Here is a 19,461-nt window from a genome sequence, read left to right as displayed (position 1 = left end):
ATTGAAGATGACATAAGCATGCCGAAACATGTCTCTCAAAAAAGTTGTCTATTTCTTACAAATTTATAGTTATGATCTTTTATTTTTAGTTTGTGCTTGAACTTGGCTCAATTCTTTCCGTGCTAGACATTTTAATCGCTTGTTGTGGTTGAGGATAATTAGTTTCATAGGTGGTCATGTTTGGGTTTGTAAAACTGACCTTGAGTTTTACCCACACTGAATATCCTGTTTAGGAAATTCCCACGGTTAGCTAACCTAAACATGTCTGTGATTTTTACATCAAATGCGAGGGCACTCCTTGCTGAAGTTGGAAGATGTTCTGTTCAGACTACTAAAATGTTTTGTTCCGACTACTAAAATATTTTGTTCAGACCACTAAAATAACTTCAAGCGAAAAGCACATGTTTTTTATATACCATAATAGTAACGCAACAAAAATGTCCTCAGTAGGGTGGTCCCGTCATAAGTCCAGTCTCACTGGGGGGTGTGAGATCCTCCCACTGCGGGTCCTGGCCCGAACATCCTTTCCACCTCTCCAATACTTTTGGAGACTTGACACTGATTTCTGTGTAACTTGTTTCTTCTTCGCCCTTTTCTTGACCTTTCGAGTAACGACTCCCCACCGTAAGCAGCGCTTTCACCTGATTCACCACTTCCAAATTGAGTACTGCTTGCTTCCAGATGAGGTAGCCTCTGTACAGGTCTCCTTAGAAGCCCTTTCTTTGTCTTCAAAACAACAGTACGAATCAAGCCGTCTTTTCCAGGAAGCAATCTTTCAACTCTTCCCATCGGCCACTTTCCTCTCACTCCGTCCTCTCTACGGGGGCGCCTGTAGGATCTGCGGTAAGGACGATGACGGCGACGATTCTGTGCCGGACGCTCTTCTCCCTCTTCTCCTCCTTCATGATCACCATCTCGTTCTTCTTGTTCATCGCCTTCAGGGCGTTCCTCATCAGACCTGCGCCTATATCTGGGACGTGGTCTTCGGCGGAGTCGCCTCTTCTCCTTATCATCCTCCTTCGGTTTAACCTCTCCGTTGGTAGCGGAGTTGGGCCCGCCACGGGGGCGGCGTCTCCCACGACGGAAATCTCGATAGTTGCGGTAGTAGTTTCTTCGGCGGTCCAGAGCATATTTGCTTCCTTGCACAGGGCTTCCACCTGGTCCTGTCACGTTGGCTGCTTCTGGACCCTTCGCTCCTGATACAACATCAAACTCCACTGTCTCCCCATCTCCAACACGGTGCAAGTACTTCTTGGGATTGTTCTTCTTGATGACAGTCTGATGAACAAATATATCCTCCTTGTTGTCATCTCTGTTGATAAAGCCATAACTGCTCTTCACGTTAAACCACTTTACTGCACCAGTCACTTTACTGGCAACAACTTTCTTCTCAACCGGCTGTTTTTCTTCAACTTGAGGCTCTTCAGTCGTAGTCATGTTGCTCATGTTATAGCCTCGTAGGGCTCTGCTACTAGGTGGTGTTTCCCCCAAAGGTCTTTTGATGTTCCGTCTGTTCCTCGATGGATGGCGTCCTCTATAAGCATTGGCTCTCTCTTGGTTTCTTCTAAGCTGTCTTTCGACACTCTCGAGTCTCTTGACTACCTGGAGGTAGTTTGGCTTCAATGGCAGAGCATCGCTTTTCCATAACAGCGGTACTTCATAACGCTTATCATCAAACTTCAGTTCCTCGTTGAACTGTCTAAGAGACTCTTCTTCCTCTAAGGACATAGGTGCATTCCTTTTATCTACAATTCCAATAGATTCCAGCTCCCAAAACTGCTTAAGACTGTCCGTGACTGGATCAATGCACACGGTAGACAGCATGGATTGAGTGTTCTTGTAAGGAAGACCCTCGATGGGTCCTCCTACAGTCCATCCAAGTAATGACTCTACTACAGTGGGAGCATGAGTGGTTTCCCCTTTCTTGCATTTACCACTCATAAATGAAAAGTAAAAGTCTGCTCCTATCAAAATATCGACGTTAACTGGTCCACGAGGATACGAGTATCAAGTTTTGCGGGCGGGGGTAATCTTCTAACCTGATCTCCACTGGTTCTAGTGGTGTGCAGATCTTGTCAATGGTGAGGGCCTCCATGCTACCTGGCGTTGAAATGTTTTCTTGAACAGAGGCGAGCGATAACCTGACTTTTCTCATTCTCATCGTTTGACTGGTTTCTCCCCCTAACATGGAGACACTAAGGACCTCAGAAGGTCCATCAAGGGCAAATGATTCGGCAACCTCCTTGGTGATGTAAGACCTTTGGCTTCCTGAGTCAAACAAAACCCTTACAGGTGCTCTCTGGAAACCGTTTGAAACCAGCATGGCTGTCCTAGTCTGTAATAAGGTTTGTTGCATCTTGGAGTTGTACGAAGCCACAAATCCACTTAATGTTGTATGTCCCTTTTTCTCCGCGGTAGGATCCCAGTCACCATGAAGTATAGTGTGATGACGCCGGCCACATCCTTCAACCTTGCACTTGGGTTGGCGGCAGACTGAAGAATAGTGGAAAGTATTTGCAGGCTTTAAAAAGTTAAAACACAGCCGGCTCTCCCTTACTAACTGCCAACGTTTGTCAACTGACTTTCACTCAGACTGGACATTTAAGGGTTACATGTCCCTGCTCACACACATGGCAAGCTGCATAACTTCTCCCATTTGTCTCACTTGCTAATAGAGCAGCTGCTGAAAACACTTTCTCTCGGGTGTTCCTTACCCTAGTTCCATCCTTGTCCCATCCCCCACCTCCTCTGGCTGTCCCACCATTCCCACCAATCATACTACCATTCCTTTTTCCGGCCTCCTTGGAAATCACTTGTTTATTCAGGAACTTGAAGAAAAGTTCAAGATCAACACTTTCTTCCTTTGTGTCAGTTAGTTCTAATTCCCATTTCTCGGATAACTCAGGTGGAAGTTGGGTTTCCAATATTGGAAGGAGGATACAAGAATGGGTCGTTGGCTTTTCGCCTAGGGCCTCCAGTGCTCTAATCCGATTCTTTAGCGTGTCATGGAGATCTCGCAAAAACTCTACCCCTTTCGTTTGACCTTTGTAACTGGATAATTGACTTTACTAGAGATGAAATAATTATTCTTTTCCTACAAAGCGATGTTTCAGAGCATCAACAGCATGCTGATAATTAGCACTAGTGACTTGAAATCCCTCGATTGTGTGATAAGCAATCCCTTCAAGTACTGAACGCAGGTAGGTGAACTTTTGAACAGCAGGCACATGGTAATTATCATGAATAGCAACCTCGAATTGGTCCCCAAAATTTTAAAATTTTAAAACATCTCCATCAAACTTGGGTAACTCAAGTTTTGGTAATTTTAAATGTGACTGTGCTCCGCTGAACTCGAAGTAATTTGTTCGTCTGCTTTGGAAATTGCTTCTTTAGATATATACCCTTGAGCTATGTCTAAAGCATTATCAATCACTCGTTGATAGTCAATCCACTTTTAAACTTCTTCAGCAACTTCATCATCAGAAATAAGGGCAATAATTTCCTCTCTTACCTCACTGCAACTCTCCATGTAACCATTCAACTTTTGAACACGATTTTCCATTCTTATGACGTTGTTGCTGGGACTTTTGCTTGTCTCAAGTATTACTTGTATCACAGCATTAATGTCCATCAGGATGATTTCTTTACTTCTTAACAACTGAAAATTACTTAACTGATGATTGGCAGACTGTGACGACGAAAGTTGACCAGTTGATGCTGCAGGCACGTTGTCAGCTGGCAAGGCTTGTTTAGAGCCTATATGAGTCGATTCCTTACTTTTGTTTTGGAAAGATGGAGGATTAGATTCTTCTTGTTTTATAGCAACGATAAGTCGAGCCATTAGAGCTGGTTTCTTTCCTTTTGCCGGTAATCCTCTCCTTTGGAACTTAGCTTTGACTAAGGAAAGAGACATTTCCCTCACAATTTCCTCCGCTGACGATGCACAGTTGTCTGCCATATTCAATCCTGTAATCGTTTATCTCGATGTTTACTTTTCTCCTCAGTGCTTTGCTTCCCCAAAGGTTTCTCGAATCCGGCTTCGAAGGACCATAATGTTCTGTTCAGACTATTAAAATGTTTTGTTCCGACTACTAAAATATTTTGTTCAGACTACTAAAATAACTTCAAGCGAAAACCACATGTTTTTTTTTTATATACCATAATAGTAACGCAACAAAAAATGTCCTCAGAAGGGTGGTCCCATCATAAGTCCAGTCTCACTGGGGGGCGTGAGATCCTCCCACTGCGGGTCCGGGCCCGAACAGAAGAGGAATAGCTGTGGTAGTAGAAGGTAGTAGCAACGAAAGAAGAGTAGAGAATAAAGAAGAAAATTACAGAGTATTGGTATCTTTCGTTAAGTCGTCCAAGCGAGTGGCAAAAACCCCCAACAATACTTACGAGTAGGTTTATGATACGGCTTGAGAAAGTTCTCTGCTGGAAGGTAAAATGTTAAAATTATATCATTGCATAGGGACCAGAGAAGATATTTATCCTCTCGAGGTGGTGATCATGAATTGTTCAAAGCTGAATTGCGTCAAGCAGGTCGCGAGGGGGGATCAAGTTTGACCCTACATTTTTTTTAGAAGTAATCGAAAATCGCTTTGCTTTACCAAAGGCTGAACATTTCATTGCCCTTGTAGGTAAAACAGCCACGAAAATTTTCAACTATCATGATGTGCAGAACACAGATATATATTACAAAAGAGATAATCAAGGCGATATCGATATCGCATTCGATTTAAGCCACGAAAACAAGACTTTCCAAATGAAAAGAGGATTTCGTAAACCTGTAGCAAACTTCATCGTAACCACCCTTGGAGCTGGCGAAGGCACAAAGTGTGTTCTCCTTTGCTTTGAAAATGTTCTCCTTTTTCAGGAACAATTCCCCCCTTTCTATGGGGATTTTTCTACTCGTAATATTACAGCAAGTATTGACCGGGAAGCCTCATATTTCTCTCTAAGGAATTGTTCTATCACAGGTAATCTCACTTTAGAAAATATACAATATCTTAAACCTTAAGATCTTAATTGTTCGAGAACGCATTTTCTTGACTGCAATGTTTTTGTCTGATCTTTCAGAACGTGTTCGGTGCAGGAAGAAATCGTTCTTCCACAGAAACGATAATTTCATCTGTTGTAAACGAAATAATTTGAGATTCAAACATAACATTGAAACACTTTATTGGCTACAATATTGCTGGAAAAAATGCCTTAAACTATTGAAAACAACGGAGAGTATAGGTATAAAGAAGCAGCATATCCTTTTTACACGAGTCAAACCTTTCAATAATTTAATTTTAATTTTTAATTTTAATAGCTTCGCCAACTGGCAGGGACACCGCAACAGCTTGCGCCAATTAGTGCGGGCCCAATAAACCCACCCAACCCATCCCATGGGGAGGACATCCATCACACAGTAATCTCGTGTGTGGGAAATTAACGTCTTCTATCCCAACCCTGCAGGAGACGGGACCTCCATTTATTCGTCCCTATCAGAGACGACTAGAATATCTAACCATTTCTTGATGTTATAGAGAGGCAGCAAATTCTTCTCAATTATTTTAAGACCCTGCGTGTTAGTCCGGCCGGGGCTCGAACCCTCGACCTCCCGCACAACAGTCCAGCGCTCTATCCATTGAGCTAACCGGGAGGCGGTTAAACAATATAAACACAAAATAATCAGTCCACGACACTGACACACCATTCAAAAACGCCGACTTCATTGGTGAAGCAATAAACGAGAACTGTAACACAAGCTTGAAGTCACTGTCATTGTTATAGCTAAAATGAACGATATTACGGTAAATGCCACCAGCTTCAGCCAGCCAGTAGCGCGACGTATTATTTCCTTATGACAGTACATTACAAGTGGGTTGTATAGCCTGAGACTGGTTCAGTCTCCTCCTCGGCTCCTGTTAAGTGCAGAGTAAGCGACAAGAAACGGGAAAATCTTTAATTATCAGTGATATTAAAATCAACAATGCCTGGAAAATTTCTGTAATTCTTTCTCTGAAGGTTTTACCGTCATCTCATCTTGAAGATGAAATATTCTAGAGTGTAGCCCAAATGTGTTGGTTGCTACGATATATGCAGAGCCATAATTAGGTGGCAATGGTTTGTGGGAAGGGGAGTGGGGGTCCAGCTCCTGTATTTCAGAAACCCCTCTTTTGAGCTTTAGCCATGACATAACTTATAAGAGGAAAGGAGAGCGTATCGCAATTGAATTCCTTAAAATACGCTATTCACTTTTGAAAAAAGAAAAGAAAATTGATCTGGAAACAGATCCCAAAAATGTAGGGGGAAAGGAGAAAAGTCTGGACTTGCTCTGCTTCTCAGTTGCTGACACTCTAACTATGTTAACGGTACATCACAAGACTGCAATATTCGTTGATGAAGTGTGTACTATATATATATATATATACAAATTTCAACATTTTTTCTTAATTCTACTTCTTTCTCCTTAGGAATTCACCCTTTATTACATAATACCGTGCAGTTCATCCATATAAAACTATCCACACAAACGCGGCTTTAAGTCAGCTAACAAACTGCATCTCATCTATTTCCCCGCAGGCTGTCTGGTAAACTTGAAAAATTATAACAAGCAGCAAGCTAAAAGCAGCGAGTGACCTGTGCACGAATGAGAACACGTTCTGTACGTAATTCCCACTCTTGACAATCGGCAGATTCACTAGGGAAAAAAAGCAATCTCTTTTTAAACAACATTCATTTCGCTTTCTTAATTCTTCTACATATCCTTTAAGCATAATTTTTTTTGCAATTAAAACTCCTCCTTCGTTTACTCTAAGTAAAACAAAGGACAAAGAAGAAAATGAAATAGGCTGAGAAGCATATTTAGCTAAAAAGTCATTTTATATCTTGCAGTAATAAAAATAATTCTTATCTCAAAACCGTGAGAAGTCCAAATCTACCTTCCTTTAGGAAATATAACTTTTATGACGAGATACAGAGTTCCTGAGGTCAGGTTGGAGATAATACCTGCGACAGAAAATACCAAACCAGAGCTGGCCTGCAGGGAAAATCATACAACAAAATGGATTTGTTTACAGAAAGAAAGGTAAAAAATCTTCGCACATCAACGTATATACAAACATTGGGGGAAATGTGCAAATCAGTGAACTACGCCGGTTAATGTAAATATTTACTCTTTCCATCGCTGGTAATCTCATTCAAAATAATATCGTGTATTAATTTACGACTTTATACTTGTTGCAGACTAAAGGCTCCTTCATACCATCGCCTGTTGTTTTACAGTCATTAGAATATGTGAGTTCTTAATCACTATTTGTGAGGCTGTGCAACAATTTGTTTTGCTTTCAGCAAAGTTTCCACTCAATTTCGGGTAAAATTATTTTTCAACTTTCGGCTGCATGCTATTGCTTTTGTGCATCTTCATTGTGATCTCCAGCGTACACACTAAATCATGAAGAACATTTAAATAGTACCTAATCGCGAGAAATTCAGCTGAGGCTATTGCAAGTGATCCAGTGAGAAATAGGCGCAAGACACAACATGATTTTTGTCTCTGCCATTGAAATGTGTTTGACAGATTCTGACGCTGACTTTGGGATTTCGAAACGTAACCTAACTTTGTTTTTGGTGAGGGTGATACTGATCGTAAGTTAGTTTATTGTTGTTAAGTAAATTCCTTTAACGGGTTGAGTGATTTTTCATAAATGCTTATGATTTTTCTTCCTTCTTAGGTTGCAATTATTTACGCGTGCACAGAGGGTTCACATGACGTGTTTTACGCCTACCTCCCCCTGCTCCTGACTGCCGACAAACTGAAGTTTGAAAAAGTATGTGCAAACCTTTTTCTTTTTTTTCTGGGCTTGAAAGATACTGAACGTTGTACTTGATCTTCTATAGTGGTTAACCAGTTACCTGGTTACTCATTCATTCTCCTTTCCTTACTTCCTCCTTCCCCGTCAGTCAGCCAACTTTACCGTGAGACAGTAGAGGAGACAGAGAGACAGACAGATGGACAGACAGACAGACTGACAGACAGACAGACTGACAGACAGACAGACAGACAGACAGACAAACAAAAAGATCATAACCTAATTCATTAAACATTTTAAAGAATTAAAAAATTGATCATGCAGTTTTGTTCAACTACTGCTTAGGCTGGACTAATGACGAGTTAAATAATTCGAATCGCTTCCTTTTTTTCGCTCATACTAAACTGTTCATAGCCAAGAAAAGTACTCTATCATTCCCTTGATATATAGGGATCTCTTGCAATGTCGATTATTTATGATTTTTTTTTAATTTATATTCAATGCCCTGTTATGCTGCACGGCTGTCAGGGAACGACACCACGGCCTGGTTGGTCTTTTTGATGAGATGGGACATTTGACTCCGCGGTCTATTCAGGAAACGACGGTGCTATAAAGTAAAAAGAGTTGACCAAAAGTTTTAGAAGGATTGAATGGACAAGAATACCTAACAAGCTGTGACGATACTACGCCACAAAGGTGGGCGCCCTCTAACACACACAAAACACCAAGCACAAACAAGCCCGAGAAGACACGCCCCAACACAACTAAACGTAGGCCTACAAATATTTATTATTCTAAGTAAGACAATAAAGTAACTAACAATAACGATACTACAATGAGCTGAATTATCCACCTTAATTAATTTACATAATTTAATACGATAATTTCAGGTTACCGTGCACCTTCATGGGTGTCTCGCGTGCAAGCGATGTAGTGCGTCCGGTTTAAACCGTAGATATCTAACCCCAAATCAAATTAAAGCTTATAGGACTGGCTATCAGACTTTACCAAAAATTTTTAAAAAATATAAATTGTCAGATTTTTCACGACTTCTAAATGCGAGCGCCCGAATCACCTTTTAAGAGCCACAAGTCAAAGGGAATTTGTTCGATTACACTCCAATTTTGACAGTAGGTAGTTTTGTATATAAACAACAAAAACGTGTCTCCGAACTTTTTATTTTTTAATTATTTTTTTGTCAAGAGCGATTTTTGTACGATCACTCCACATTGTTTTGTAACTTTTCACTGAAATTGAATATGGCAAATCACACACACGTTTTTTTTTAGCGCTCTCGCCCCGGAAACGGAGGAACACATTAAATAAGCGAAAAACAAAATTCGCTTTAACATGTAACGTCCAAAAGGTGATTCGGGCGCTCGCATTTAGAAGTCGTGAAAAACTCGACAATTTAGTTTTTTTCCAAATTTTTGGTATAGTCTGATAGCCAGTCCTATAAGCTTTAATTTGATATAGGGGTTTAGGGATCTACAGTTTAAGGAGGCTGGATATAGTTTTTCACTTTTCTGATTCAAGATATTTAAACTAAAATTATGAAGCTTAACTTTAACGAATCGCGATCGCATTTTCCCCTGAAATAAAGATATTATTGAAGAATCAGTTTGTTGTATATGTATTGAAAAATTCGTTACCATGGCAAAGTTGCTGGCTTGCAATGCTGGGTCCAAAATTAGACTTGACTTGAATTTTCTTAAAAACTTGACGGTGAATTTATTTTAGATTTTGCAGGCGTCCTTAATTCGACTGTCTTGGTCTACTTGACTGTTAAGTTTAAAAAATTCTGTCAGAAAGTTTAAGGAAAAGAGGCCTTTTTTAGAATTCATCGTTAACTTTTTTCCCTCTGACCAACTTTTTTCGAATTTTTGTAAAACACGCACAGAGCCGTTCAAAGTTAACGTGCAAAAAATAAAAAAAATTCCCCGAGCGGAAACGGAAATACGCAAGTCTAAAGTTTCAAATTTCCGAAAATTTCAACTCGATAAGATGGGAAATTGCGCATGCGCAACATTTGTGTCACGCCACGACACTTGCCACGGACGCCACAAGGTTTTGGACGTCTTTTTCGCCGAACGTCCTTCGCGCTCTTCTAAAGAGCTTTATTTTGCCAATAGAGGTTCACCTTCTGGGTGGATTGCGCCTGGAAATGGCTGCTGCTCTATTTGCCTTCAAAGTGCTGGATTATTTTGTGCAAAGTGTCGGGATGTTTTGTTCCTCTTGGAGCTGATCGACGCGATGTGGTTGGCGATTTGCTAAGAATGGAGACCAGTGCTTCCTTCCCACCGTTGTTGTAAAGATCTTTTAAGTCATTGTAACACAGACCGCTTTCTGCGATTTTCTGAATGTTTTCTTTGACGAGGAGCCCAGGATGGAATCTGCATAGACCCCACGCCGAAGTTACGCCGAGGGCTTTGAAAATGTACGCCAAATAGGCCACAATTCTACGCCGTTGGTAGCATACTACGCCAATAATTGCCCCCGGGCCCAGATATTTTGCCGCCGCGCCGCCGCGTAAGAGAGGCGGGTAAGAGAAATCCTGCAGCTGGAGACTAGTTTGTTGAAGGGATGTCCATGTTCGCTATCAGGAGCAAAAACATTTACTTTTCATATTTATGCGTTCAGTGATGGTGCTTTATTTTATATAGCCACCGCTAGAAATCGAGGACACAAGAGCCGGCTAATATGGATTCAGGAACGTTTTCGCTTATCGTTGACAAGGAACTATGAATTTCCGTTGTTATCAGTTATCACTTCCGCACCTTATAATTTTAGAAACAATACTGTTCATAGAAACAGGTGATATTCAAGGTGTGCACCTTAATTTTCGCACAATATGCATTAACTACATATACTATCGTGCTTCGCTTGAACAATTTTGCATTTGCTAACTTGTCAAGAAGTATACATCTTTTAATCTTTGCATTCCGGCTTTTAGACTTTCACAGGTCAATGAGCTACAGGAAGTATAGATCCACTTCACATGACTTAATAGACAGAAGTTGGTCATTAGGTATACAGCGTAGACCAATAAATGTCCAAATTCCTGAAGGAAAGCAACCAATTGCTTACCTTTTTATCTATTTTGTCAATCTATGTTCTTAAATTTTAGGAATCGTCATGTCAAACAAATGACGATCAGCGTTGGCACAGAATACACACATGTTTTCTTACTTATCTGCCAGAAAAGGACAGCGACCTGAATACGAATCTATTCGATCCCCGACTTTCCGGCGAGACTGAATAATGCTTCTCATATCCTGAAAAGAAAGCATTTCGTCCGTGGGAGCGGATCACATCATCTCCTTTCAAATGCAGGCTGACGCTTTCATGAATGATATCATCACACTTCTTTAATGAGGGTAAACACCAGTTCAGTTTCGTTCTTCTGGAAAGTGTCTCATTTGATTGGCCTCCAGACTTTTGCTGTACTCTCATGCAGCTATAATAGCTTTCTGCAATGGCCTCTGGTCCCCCTTTTGCAAGTACAATATCCAGGATAGCGCATGATTGTGGTTGTGTGATCTTATAAATGTCTTCCTGAGAGTAACATAGCTGAAAACATTCTGTTCGTGTAAACGGACATTGTACTCCTGTCCACTGGCAAACTTCATCTTAAAAACGGCATCCAAAGTATTGAAGGGGCATGCTCAAACAGGACAAGACTAGCATCCTCGTGTTTCAATGGCTCATCATGAGTACCTTGAACCATAAACCAAGTAGGACATAGACTTTTCCAAATACCTACTTTTACAGCCTCTTTAATTCTGTCCATGAAACGGAATGCCAGTCGAGGATCCAGATCCATTCCCGACTTCTGGTTAAGTTCCATGTTAGAAGCAACTGTAAGGACAGCCTCACATGCTCTTACGCCATAGGTACCGTACTCACCGTGCTCTATTTCCAACTTCACGACGCCATCTGCCGTTAAAGCGCCACATTGTAGCCTTACCAGACCAGCCGCATCGAATTCCGGAAAACCGTCAAGGAATGGTCTGACACAGCAGATTGCACTCGTCGGTCTAGTGCATTCATCAGATCAGATGCAACACGTTTGTGATCTTCTTTAATGTCGCTTTCTTCTCGCGGTTTCCACGTAAACCGACCTCCAGTGACTCGGTTTTCCTCGTCTTTTGTGACAAGCCGGCCTTTCAATAGCTCCACTCCTTTCTACTTTCCACCAGGCTTCAACGTCTCTCCAGCTTTCTTTAATCGCGGGAAATGCACTGTATCACCACTAGCAACTTCTGATAGCTTTGGTTTAACCCTTGGCCACCAGAGTTTCAACTTCCACACAGGAGTGTGAAGCGACTGCACACGTAGCATTAGATCAACTGTTGACACGCCCCATGATATCCAAGCAGGCCAGCAAATCAACAACGAAGTCTGATCCGGCAATCATGTACTGGAGCTCTTCCTCTTCATTTCGATTTGGATACAATGCTTCAATTGCTTTCCAGAACGATCCATAGCTTTGCTCAATTTTACACCACTGTTCATAGGAGGAACTGGCATATCGCTACCGGTCTTCGAGCTGTTTCATCTACTAGCTGAAGGAAGGCAAATCCTTTCCCATTGGCAAAAATGGTATTGAAGACGTTGAATCTTTTCAGAAACGTTTGGAAGAAGATGCCACCAGGTGATTTCGAATCCTTGACGTCAGACACCCTCAAATTCAAGATGTGAGCAGCATCCCATGTTAGCTCAATTTGTTGAGCGCCAGACTGTTGTGCGGGAGGTCGAGGGTTCAAGCCCCGGCCGGACCAACACTCAAGGTCTTAAAATAACTGAGGAGAATGTGCTACCTTTCTATAACATCAAGAAATGGATAGAAATTCTAGTCTTCTCGGATAAGGACGAATAAACCGTATGTCCCGTCTCCTACATCTGTTAGTTAATTTGATTAGGCAGGGGACGTTAAAGAACACACTCACGAGATTACTGTGATGTGGTCTGGCCTATTTACTGGGAATTGGGCGGAGGGGGTATCCGTTAGATTCGCCTTTCATTGATTGTAAACTGCTTAGCAGTCTGGTAGAGTCCCCCACACAGTGTTGTAAAGCGCCATGACCTCAGGATATGAGCGCTCTATAAATAAAAGTTATAATTATTATAATAATTATTATTATTATTATTATTTATTATCCCATGTCACTGGTAAGGCCAGGTGATCCTCCCGAGTTTCGACGATGTCAGTTTCATGATGCCTCTAAGAGCTTTCTGCGAAAACCACTTGCCTGGCATGGACCATCTACTGCAATGCCACACAGTCTTGAAAGCACCTCTTTTGAAAAATGGTTTTCAATTGATTTGATAACAAGCTCTGCTAGCACCTCGTATGACGCTTGTTCAAGCTCTGTATAAACCCCGGGAAGCGACAGGAATCGGACAGGGAAAGCCAGTTTCATCACGGGCAACGACCGGTATGGCCTGCGGATTTGTTGTTCGGGCTGGGGTACCTTTATCCACCGTGGCCCATATGTGAGGTGGCAGTTAGGTCGAGGGTAGAGGATGGTTTAGCCAAACATTGATTATCTTCCGTTGACTGTTTTCTCCAGACAATAGAGAATGTCGTTAAAGTTGTTGCGACTGTGACCAATCAACCACATTAGAGATGAGCGTTTTGATCTATTGGAAACGCTGCAAGAACATCGTGAACAGTTGCTGAATGTTCGTGTTCCTTCAATAGCTACCACGGGAATACGCGAGGAAGATTTCCAGACAATTTTGATGCAATACAGCGTCCTTAAAAATACCATCCTTTCTATGGTAGAGAACTTGGATACCTTGGAGTAATATATCGTGCGTGGGGATGATGACAAGGATGAAGCTGGCGAGGACTAACTTCCACAACAAAAAACGGCTCTTTTAGGAGCCACAACGTAAAAGAAAGTCTTGATTAATAGTTTGCATTTTCTTAAACCCTTTATTTTAGGAGGGGGGCGGGGATTCCAAGTTGTACGACCGTTTTGGTTACTGGTCAGTACCTTGTTCTGGACAATATAAGTACGGAATATTATACACTCAGGACAACAAGTTCTAGTGTTTCTTTCAATCAAGAGCTCGCGAGCTACGAGAATTCACTGAAACTCAGCTAAAAGCAATAATCCACTGCCCACATTGAAAAAGAGAGGCAACACTGGGCGCGAGTAAGCGCGCCCTCAGTTATGGTATCGTCAGTGGGGACCCGCAAGAAGTTAAAAACAAATGCGTGTGCACTGCGCGCGCGTGCCTTTCTTGGCCCCAGGTTTCCACTCTTCTGAAAGAGAACAAATTCACCTTCGAACGCTCAGGTATTAGAGCGGTTGCTTGCCAATGCTCTCTGGATACAAGTATTGTACTGTGACAGACGTTCTGCAAAGATATATGCACTCAAAAAGATCATACATTTATTTATTTATTGGCCACAGCCGCCACAGGTGGCTTTCGTGGCTACGCCAGGTTGGTGAGGGTACGCCGGTTACGCCAAGCATTGCCTTCATCATACGCTTCAGTACGCCGACATCTTTTCGATCGCACGCCGGTACGCCGCAAAATTTTAAAACCCACGCCGAGGATCTTCGGCGTAACCTAAACTAAATGCACCCTGGCGAGGAGCCCGTTATTACCCTGTGAATAGAGCTTGTCTTTGAAAGTTTACATGCGTTCGTGGCGTCCGTCAAGAAAGTCCATGTCTACGAAAGCGAAGGAAGCGGATTTCACATGCGGTTGTTTATGTCAGCACTTGTTAGCTGCAACGGCACTTGTTAGCTGCAACGGCACTTGTTAGCTGCAACGGCACTTGTTAGCTGCAACGGGGATTGAAAGAGGACACAATGGAGGGCACGTACATCTTCCAAAGCATCGTGTGCGTAGAAATCCTCATAAAAAACAGCTTGATACACAGAAGGGAGATTGCTTTTACAAGGTTTTCCGTCAGGATTGAGAAGAGCGTTACCACCTTTAGCGAGTGTTTTGATGAGTGTAAGGCTATCGGCGAAAAACACTTTCTTCGACGATAATGTTTCTTTATTTGAATTTCCAGCACATCGTCGGAGTGTAGGAGTGTCGAACACAAAAGAATTATGGCCAATTAAAACGGTGTGACAATTGCGTAGTGCTGGAAAGGAAAGTGGTAAAAGATTGAAGACATTCGCTCAGGAGTGTACTCGAACATTCTCTTTGTGCAAAGTTCTCTCACCATTCACAGTTTTGACAGTGACTTGTTTACACGAGAAGCGTAGCTGCTGATATTTGCATGTAGGTAGCACCTATTTAGTGTTCCGGAAACCAGCCACGATATGGGAAAATAGCTCCGACGATCGCGATCGTGTTTGCGGCCGGATTCACGCGTATTTTGGCAGCCTACCTAGAAGCGTAAAACATAGTCTACTAGGCAGATGAAAAAATTATTCTGGCCTAAGCGCGGTGGCCATGTTTGTTTGCTTGTGGTTTTTTTTTTTCTTATTTTTTTTTTTTTTCAACTTTTAAAAGTCCCAGGTAAATTAGAACCCAGTCTGCGCGCGCCAAAGAAACTATATCCAGCCTCTTTAAACAGGACGCGCTACATCGCTTACACGCGAGACACCCCTGAAGGCGCACGGTAACCATAAAACTACAGCACACTAAATCTATTTACAACAGTATTACTATTAGATGTAATATAAAAAAGGGCAGGGTTTTTTTTTTCAGTTCAGTTTAGTTCGGCCTCGTGTCCCTGTGCTTGACCGGTCCTTAACCCAACCACGTTCCACCAACAAACGACTGATAAACCAAACTCACGATTCACAAACCAAACTCACATTTAACCCAGCTAAACGTAGAAGTTTCCAACTTTACGTAATTCGGTCTTCGCTCAGACTTTGCTTGACTCAGTTGTCTTCACTGGCTTACTGTCTGACAGAAGATAATCTTCTCCTTTTCCTTTTTCTGCGCTTTATTTGGCCAGCTTCTCGGCACACATAAGCCCCCCGGCAATGGACTCTTTGTCGTGTAAAGGAACGATTTTACTGAATGACTCTTGAGTAATTGAAACGTGCCCTGATCCGAACGAGTCTCCGTAACTTTTAATCCTTCACCGCCGGTGACCTTCTCTCAAAACAGGGAGAAAAAAAACCTCACACCGTAACCACCCAAATCCTTATATACATGTGGACGCAAGGTGCCAAAAAAGAAGAAAACTATTTGATATATTAAAATAAAGATTAATTACACAACAGGTTACACAAGTGAAGAATATAAATTACGTAACAAATACAAATATCACACACTACGTTGATCCTAGCAAGGAGAATAAAAGAATTATTTACATACCCCTAAATAAATTCTTTTGGACGCTTTCATGACACAAGCACTGATTCAAGCGAATGACCTCTCGGAAAATCGTGCAAGCCGAACGTTTGCGATTTCTAATGCAACATCATTATTCCCACCGATCCGGCGATTTGTACATTTAGACACTCAAGTACGGACCAATACTCATGGTCTTAAAATAAGTGAGGAGAATTTGCTACCTTTCTATAATCAAGAATTGGATAGATATTCTAATCTTCTCGGATAAGGACGAATAAACCGTAGGCCCCGTCTCCTGCAGGGTTAGGGGTAGGAGACGTTAATTTCCCACGCACGAGATTAATGTGTGGTGGATGTCCTCCCCTGGGTGGGATGGGTGGATGTTGGCCCTGAAAAGCCCCTATGGGGAGTGGTCAATTAACCTATGTATGTCAGTATGTATGTATGTTAATTGCTGATCTCTTAGCCTGATTAACTTATTATTCATTACGTTTTTAATTGGTGACAAATTAGGGGAAGATAATGTTAATGGTTTACAAGTGTCTCTATGGCTCGAGAAAAATTGAAAACGTTAACACAAACTGGCTAATAGCCATAGTCTGAGCTACAGTTGGGGGTGATTTCGATTCTCATTGATTCAAACATCTGTGTGCCGATAAATGTACATAGTCAGACATTTGAAAGGTGTAAAATAAGAATCAATTCTACTTAATCTAAAAAAAACTTTATCTATGAAGTAAAAGCGTTATTTGGCGCATCAGAATTTAGGACCAAAAGTACACAAGGAGGACCGGGTCGATCCCACTGCCGAATAAACAAGGAGAATCAAACATGACATTGAAACACTTTATTGGGTACTATGGAAGGCCATACTGGACAAAAGTGGTCGAGAATAATTTTGTTAGCCGAGAAATAATTTTGTCCTTCGAGATATAATTTCGATGGTCCAGAAATATTTTTGACGATTAAGAAAACTTTTTCCTTGATCGATAAATAATTCTCTCTGACGAGAAATATTTGTGGTAAGCCCAGAAATATATCAAAGGCTCGAGAAAACTTTTTCATTGGTCAAACAATTTTTTTTACGGGTTGAGAATTTTTTGGTAGATTGAGAATTAATTTTTCCGATCGAGAATTTTTTTGCCGATCGAGAATTTTCTTTGTCGACCGAGAAATTTTTTTCGAGCGTGAATTTTCCTGATGGTCGAGAATTTTTTTTTGTCGATCGAGAATTGTTCTGTCAATTGAGCTGGTCAGCGGGCGTTTTCGCTCCAAAATATGATCACATGGGACATCATATAGTACTAACGAAAATGGAAAGCGTACGCCGAAATCCGTCAGAAGGAGGTCATCTCGGGTGGATTTCCGATTATGAAATCCGAGCTTGCCCGATGTTGTCTTCATGATGAAGGCTCTAATTAGCATTTTAGACTCGCAAATTAGAGTAAAATGAACACGTACTCTGTTTTCGCTCATGATTTTGTATTGGTGTAAAATATATTTTCTTTTCTTTTTCCGTTGCTAAGCCATATTACAGTTCAAAAAATGTAATTACTGACGTTTGAGTGACATGGAAACGACCTAGTCAGAAATTAATATTCTGATAGCACGTTGAAGAGGTTCGCGTGCCTTCATGGTAGTTTCGGATTATTTAAGCGTTTCGCGATAAAATTAAATAATTCCAGGTGGGTCAGTCTTAGATTTGACCACTTTCTTTTTTATTTTGTGATGTAATTTTGTTCTACAATTCTCCGCAAAATATCACAACATTCATCGATTTTTCTGTGATTAGTATGGTAACCAGGTTCTATACTCTTTCCTTGGGGTTTCGTTCTGCTGCATTAGATGAGGCATACGTTTCCACATATTTTTTTGCCACGTCTAAAGAGTGTTTTCTTTTTAGTGGTTTTTCGCATCTGGCGTAGAACAGGCCTTTTTTGCAGAACCTTTCAGTTTCAGTGAATACATCCAATGCATTGCAGATTGTATAAGGATGCGTATACTACAAAAATGCGGTCGGCATTTCGAGTTTTTCAAAGTGTTGACATAACTTGATATGTGGTCAACCAAAGGCGTGAAATATTGGAAAAAACTTGGGAAGCGGAAAAGACCCACTTCGTTTTTACCCGAGTGTGACTTCTTTGGAAGAATTAATAGGGTATGAAACCTTTACGGATTGCCTGACTTGAAATTTGGTCCGAAGGCTCCCAAGATACCAATCTAAAAAACCGAGTGGGGCTTTTCTGTTTTTCGAAATTGATCTCCCGCAATGGTCTCCGGCGTAACGCGTATCGGTAAAATTTTAATAACCGAACTTGACAGAAAGATTGCAAAGCAACCAATAGGAATATCGAAAAAAAACCCCACACGGTTTTGGAGACCAACCCCTTAGGATTGAAATTGTGCAGAAGTTTCACTTGTGCGGGTAAATCTGATACCCGATTAATTCGCTCAAAGAAACATCGTCCGTTTCGAATTGTCTCGCCTTGGTCGGCTTACGATTAGATCAAGCTAAAACGAAAGATTTTTTGCTGGACAGTACATTTAACCTTTCCATTGATACATAGTTCATGGCGGTTAGATAGCGCGGTAACAATTTCTTTCGCCAAGGACACCCGCGAAGGTCTAAGGTATCCTAAAAACACCGGAAATGATATTATTCCATACAAACTATCTTTGCACGAAAAAAAGGCATTATGAGAAGAAATACTTTTCAGGAGGAACATTAAGAGGTATGCATATGAGAACGATCTTCGCAGTAAGCAGCACTATTTAAGGAATAGTGAAATTAACACCTGAAAAAAATTCAGAACTGTACGGGATTCGAACCCATGACCTCTGCGATACCAGTGCAGTGCTCTACCAACTGAGCTAACAAGCCAACTTGGTGCTGGTAGAGTTGGTAGAGCGCTACATTGGCATCGCAGAGGTCATGGGTTCGAATCCCGTACAGGCCTGAATTTTTTTCAGGTCTTAATTTTACTATTGCTTAAATAGTGCTGCTCACTGCGAAGATCGTTCTCGTATGCGTTTCTGTAACCGCAGTTCAAATAAATTCTTACCATTACGAGGTATTTGGAAAACTCAGTAAAAGCAATCTCGCCAAAAACTACCAAAAATCTTCTGCATTTTTGATGAACTAAATTAACGCAATATTGTTCAGGATTTATGTGGCGTACGGTTATGTACAATTTCTCGATTGACGGAAAAATTCTCAATCGACAAAAGCATTCTCGATCGACCAAAAAAATTCTCGGTGGGCAAAAAATTCTCGATCGACCGAATTAGTTTTCAATCTAACAAAAAATTCTAAACCAGTAAAAAAAATTGTTTGACCTATGAAAAAGTTTTCTCGATCCTTTAAAATATTTCT

At 41.3% G+C, this 19,461-nt stretch overlaps 2 protein-coding genes, 1 non-coding gene and 1 pseudogene across 3 annotated transcripts; all 4 read right to left on the bottom strand.

The window, feature by feature from the left end:
* Positions 1-459: 459 nt before the first annotated feature.
* On the bottom strand, positions 460-1,452 carry LOC148742250 (uncharacterized). Its single transcript, XM_088753381.1, has one exon. It carries the CDS (start codon positions 1,444-1,446, stop codon positions 475-477), a length of 972 nt encoding a protein of 323 aa, XP_088609507.1. The 5' UTR covers positions 1,447-1,452; the 3' UTR covers positions 460-474.
* A 19-nt stretch (positions 1,453-1,471) lies between these two features.
* On the bottom strand, positions 1,472-3,958 carry LOC148742249 (uncharacterized). Its single transcript, XM_088746935.1, has 5 exons — positions 3,512-3,958; positions 2,666-2,993; positions 2,040-2,493; positions 1,603-1,936; positions 1,472-1,534 (listed from the first exon to the last, which is right to left on the bottom strand). The coding sequence occupies exons 1-5, from the start codon at positions 3,956-3,958 to the stop codon at positions 1,472-1,474; spliced, it is 1,626 nt and encodes a 541-aa protein (XP_088603061.1).
* Positions 3,959-10,987: 7,029 nt separating this feature from the next.
* LOC148742248 (uncharacterized) lies at positions 10,988-13,426 on the bottom strand (annotated as a pseudogene).
* Positions 13,427-18,896: 5,470 nt separating this feature from the next.
* Positions 18,897-18,969, bottom strand: Trnat-ggu (transfer RNA threonine (anticodon GGU)). The gene has a single exon. It is a non-coding gene; the product is annotated as a tRNA-Thr (tRNA).
* Between the last annotated feature and the right edge of the window lie 492 nt (positions 18,970-19,461).

The sequence above is a fragment of the Stylophora pistillata genome, chromosome 1, assembly GCF_964205215.1.
Source record: "Stylophora pistillata chromosome 1, jaStyPist1.2, whole genome shotgun sequence".
NCBI classification, from domain to species: domain Eukaryota; kingdom Metazoa; phylum Cnidaria; class Anthozoa; order Scleractinia; family Pocilloporidae; genus Stylophora; species Stylophora pistillata.
This window is presented reverse-complemented; position numbering and strand designations above follow the sequence as displayed.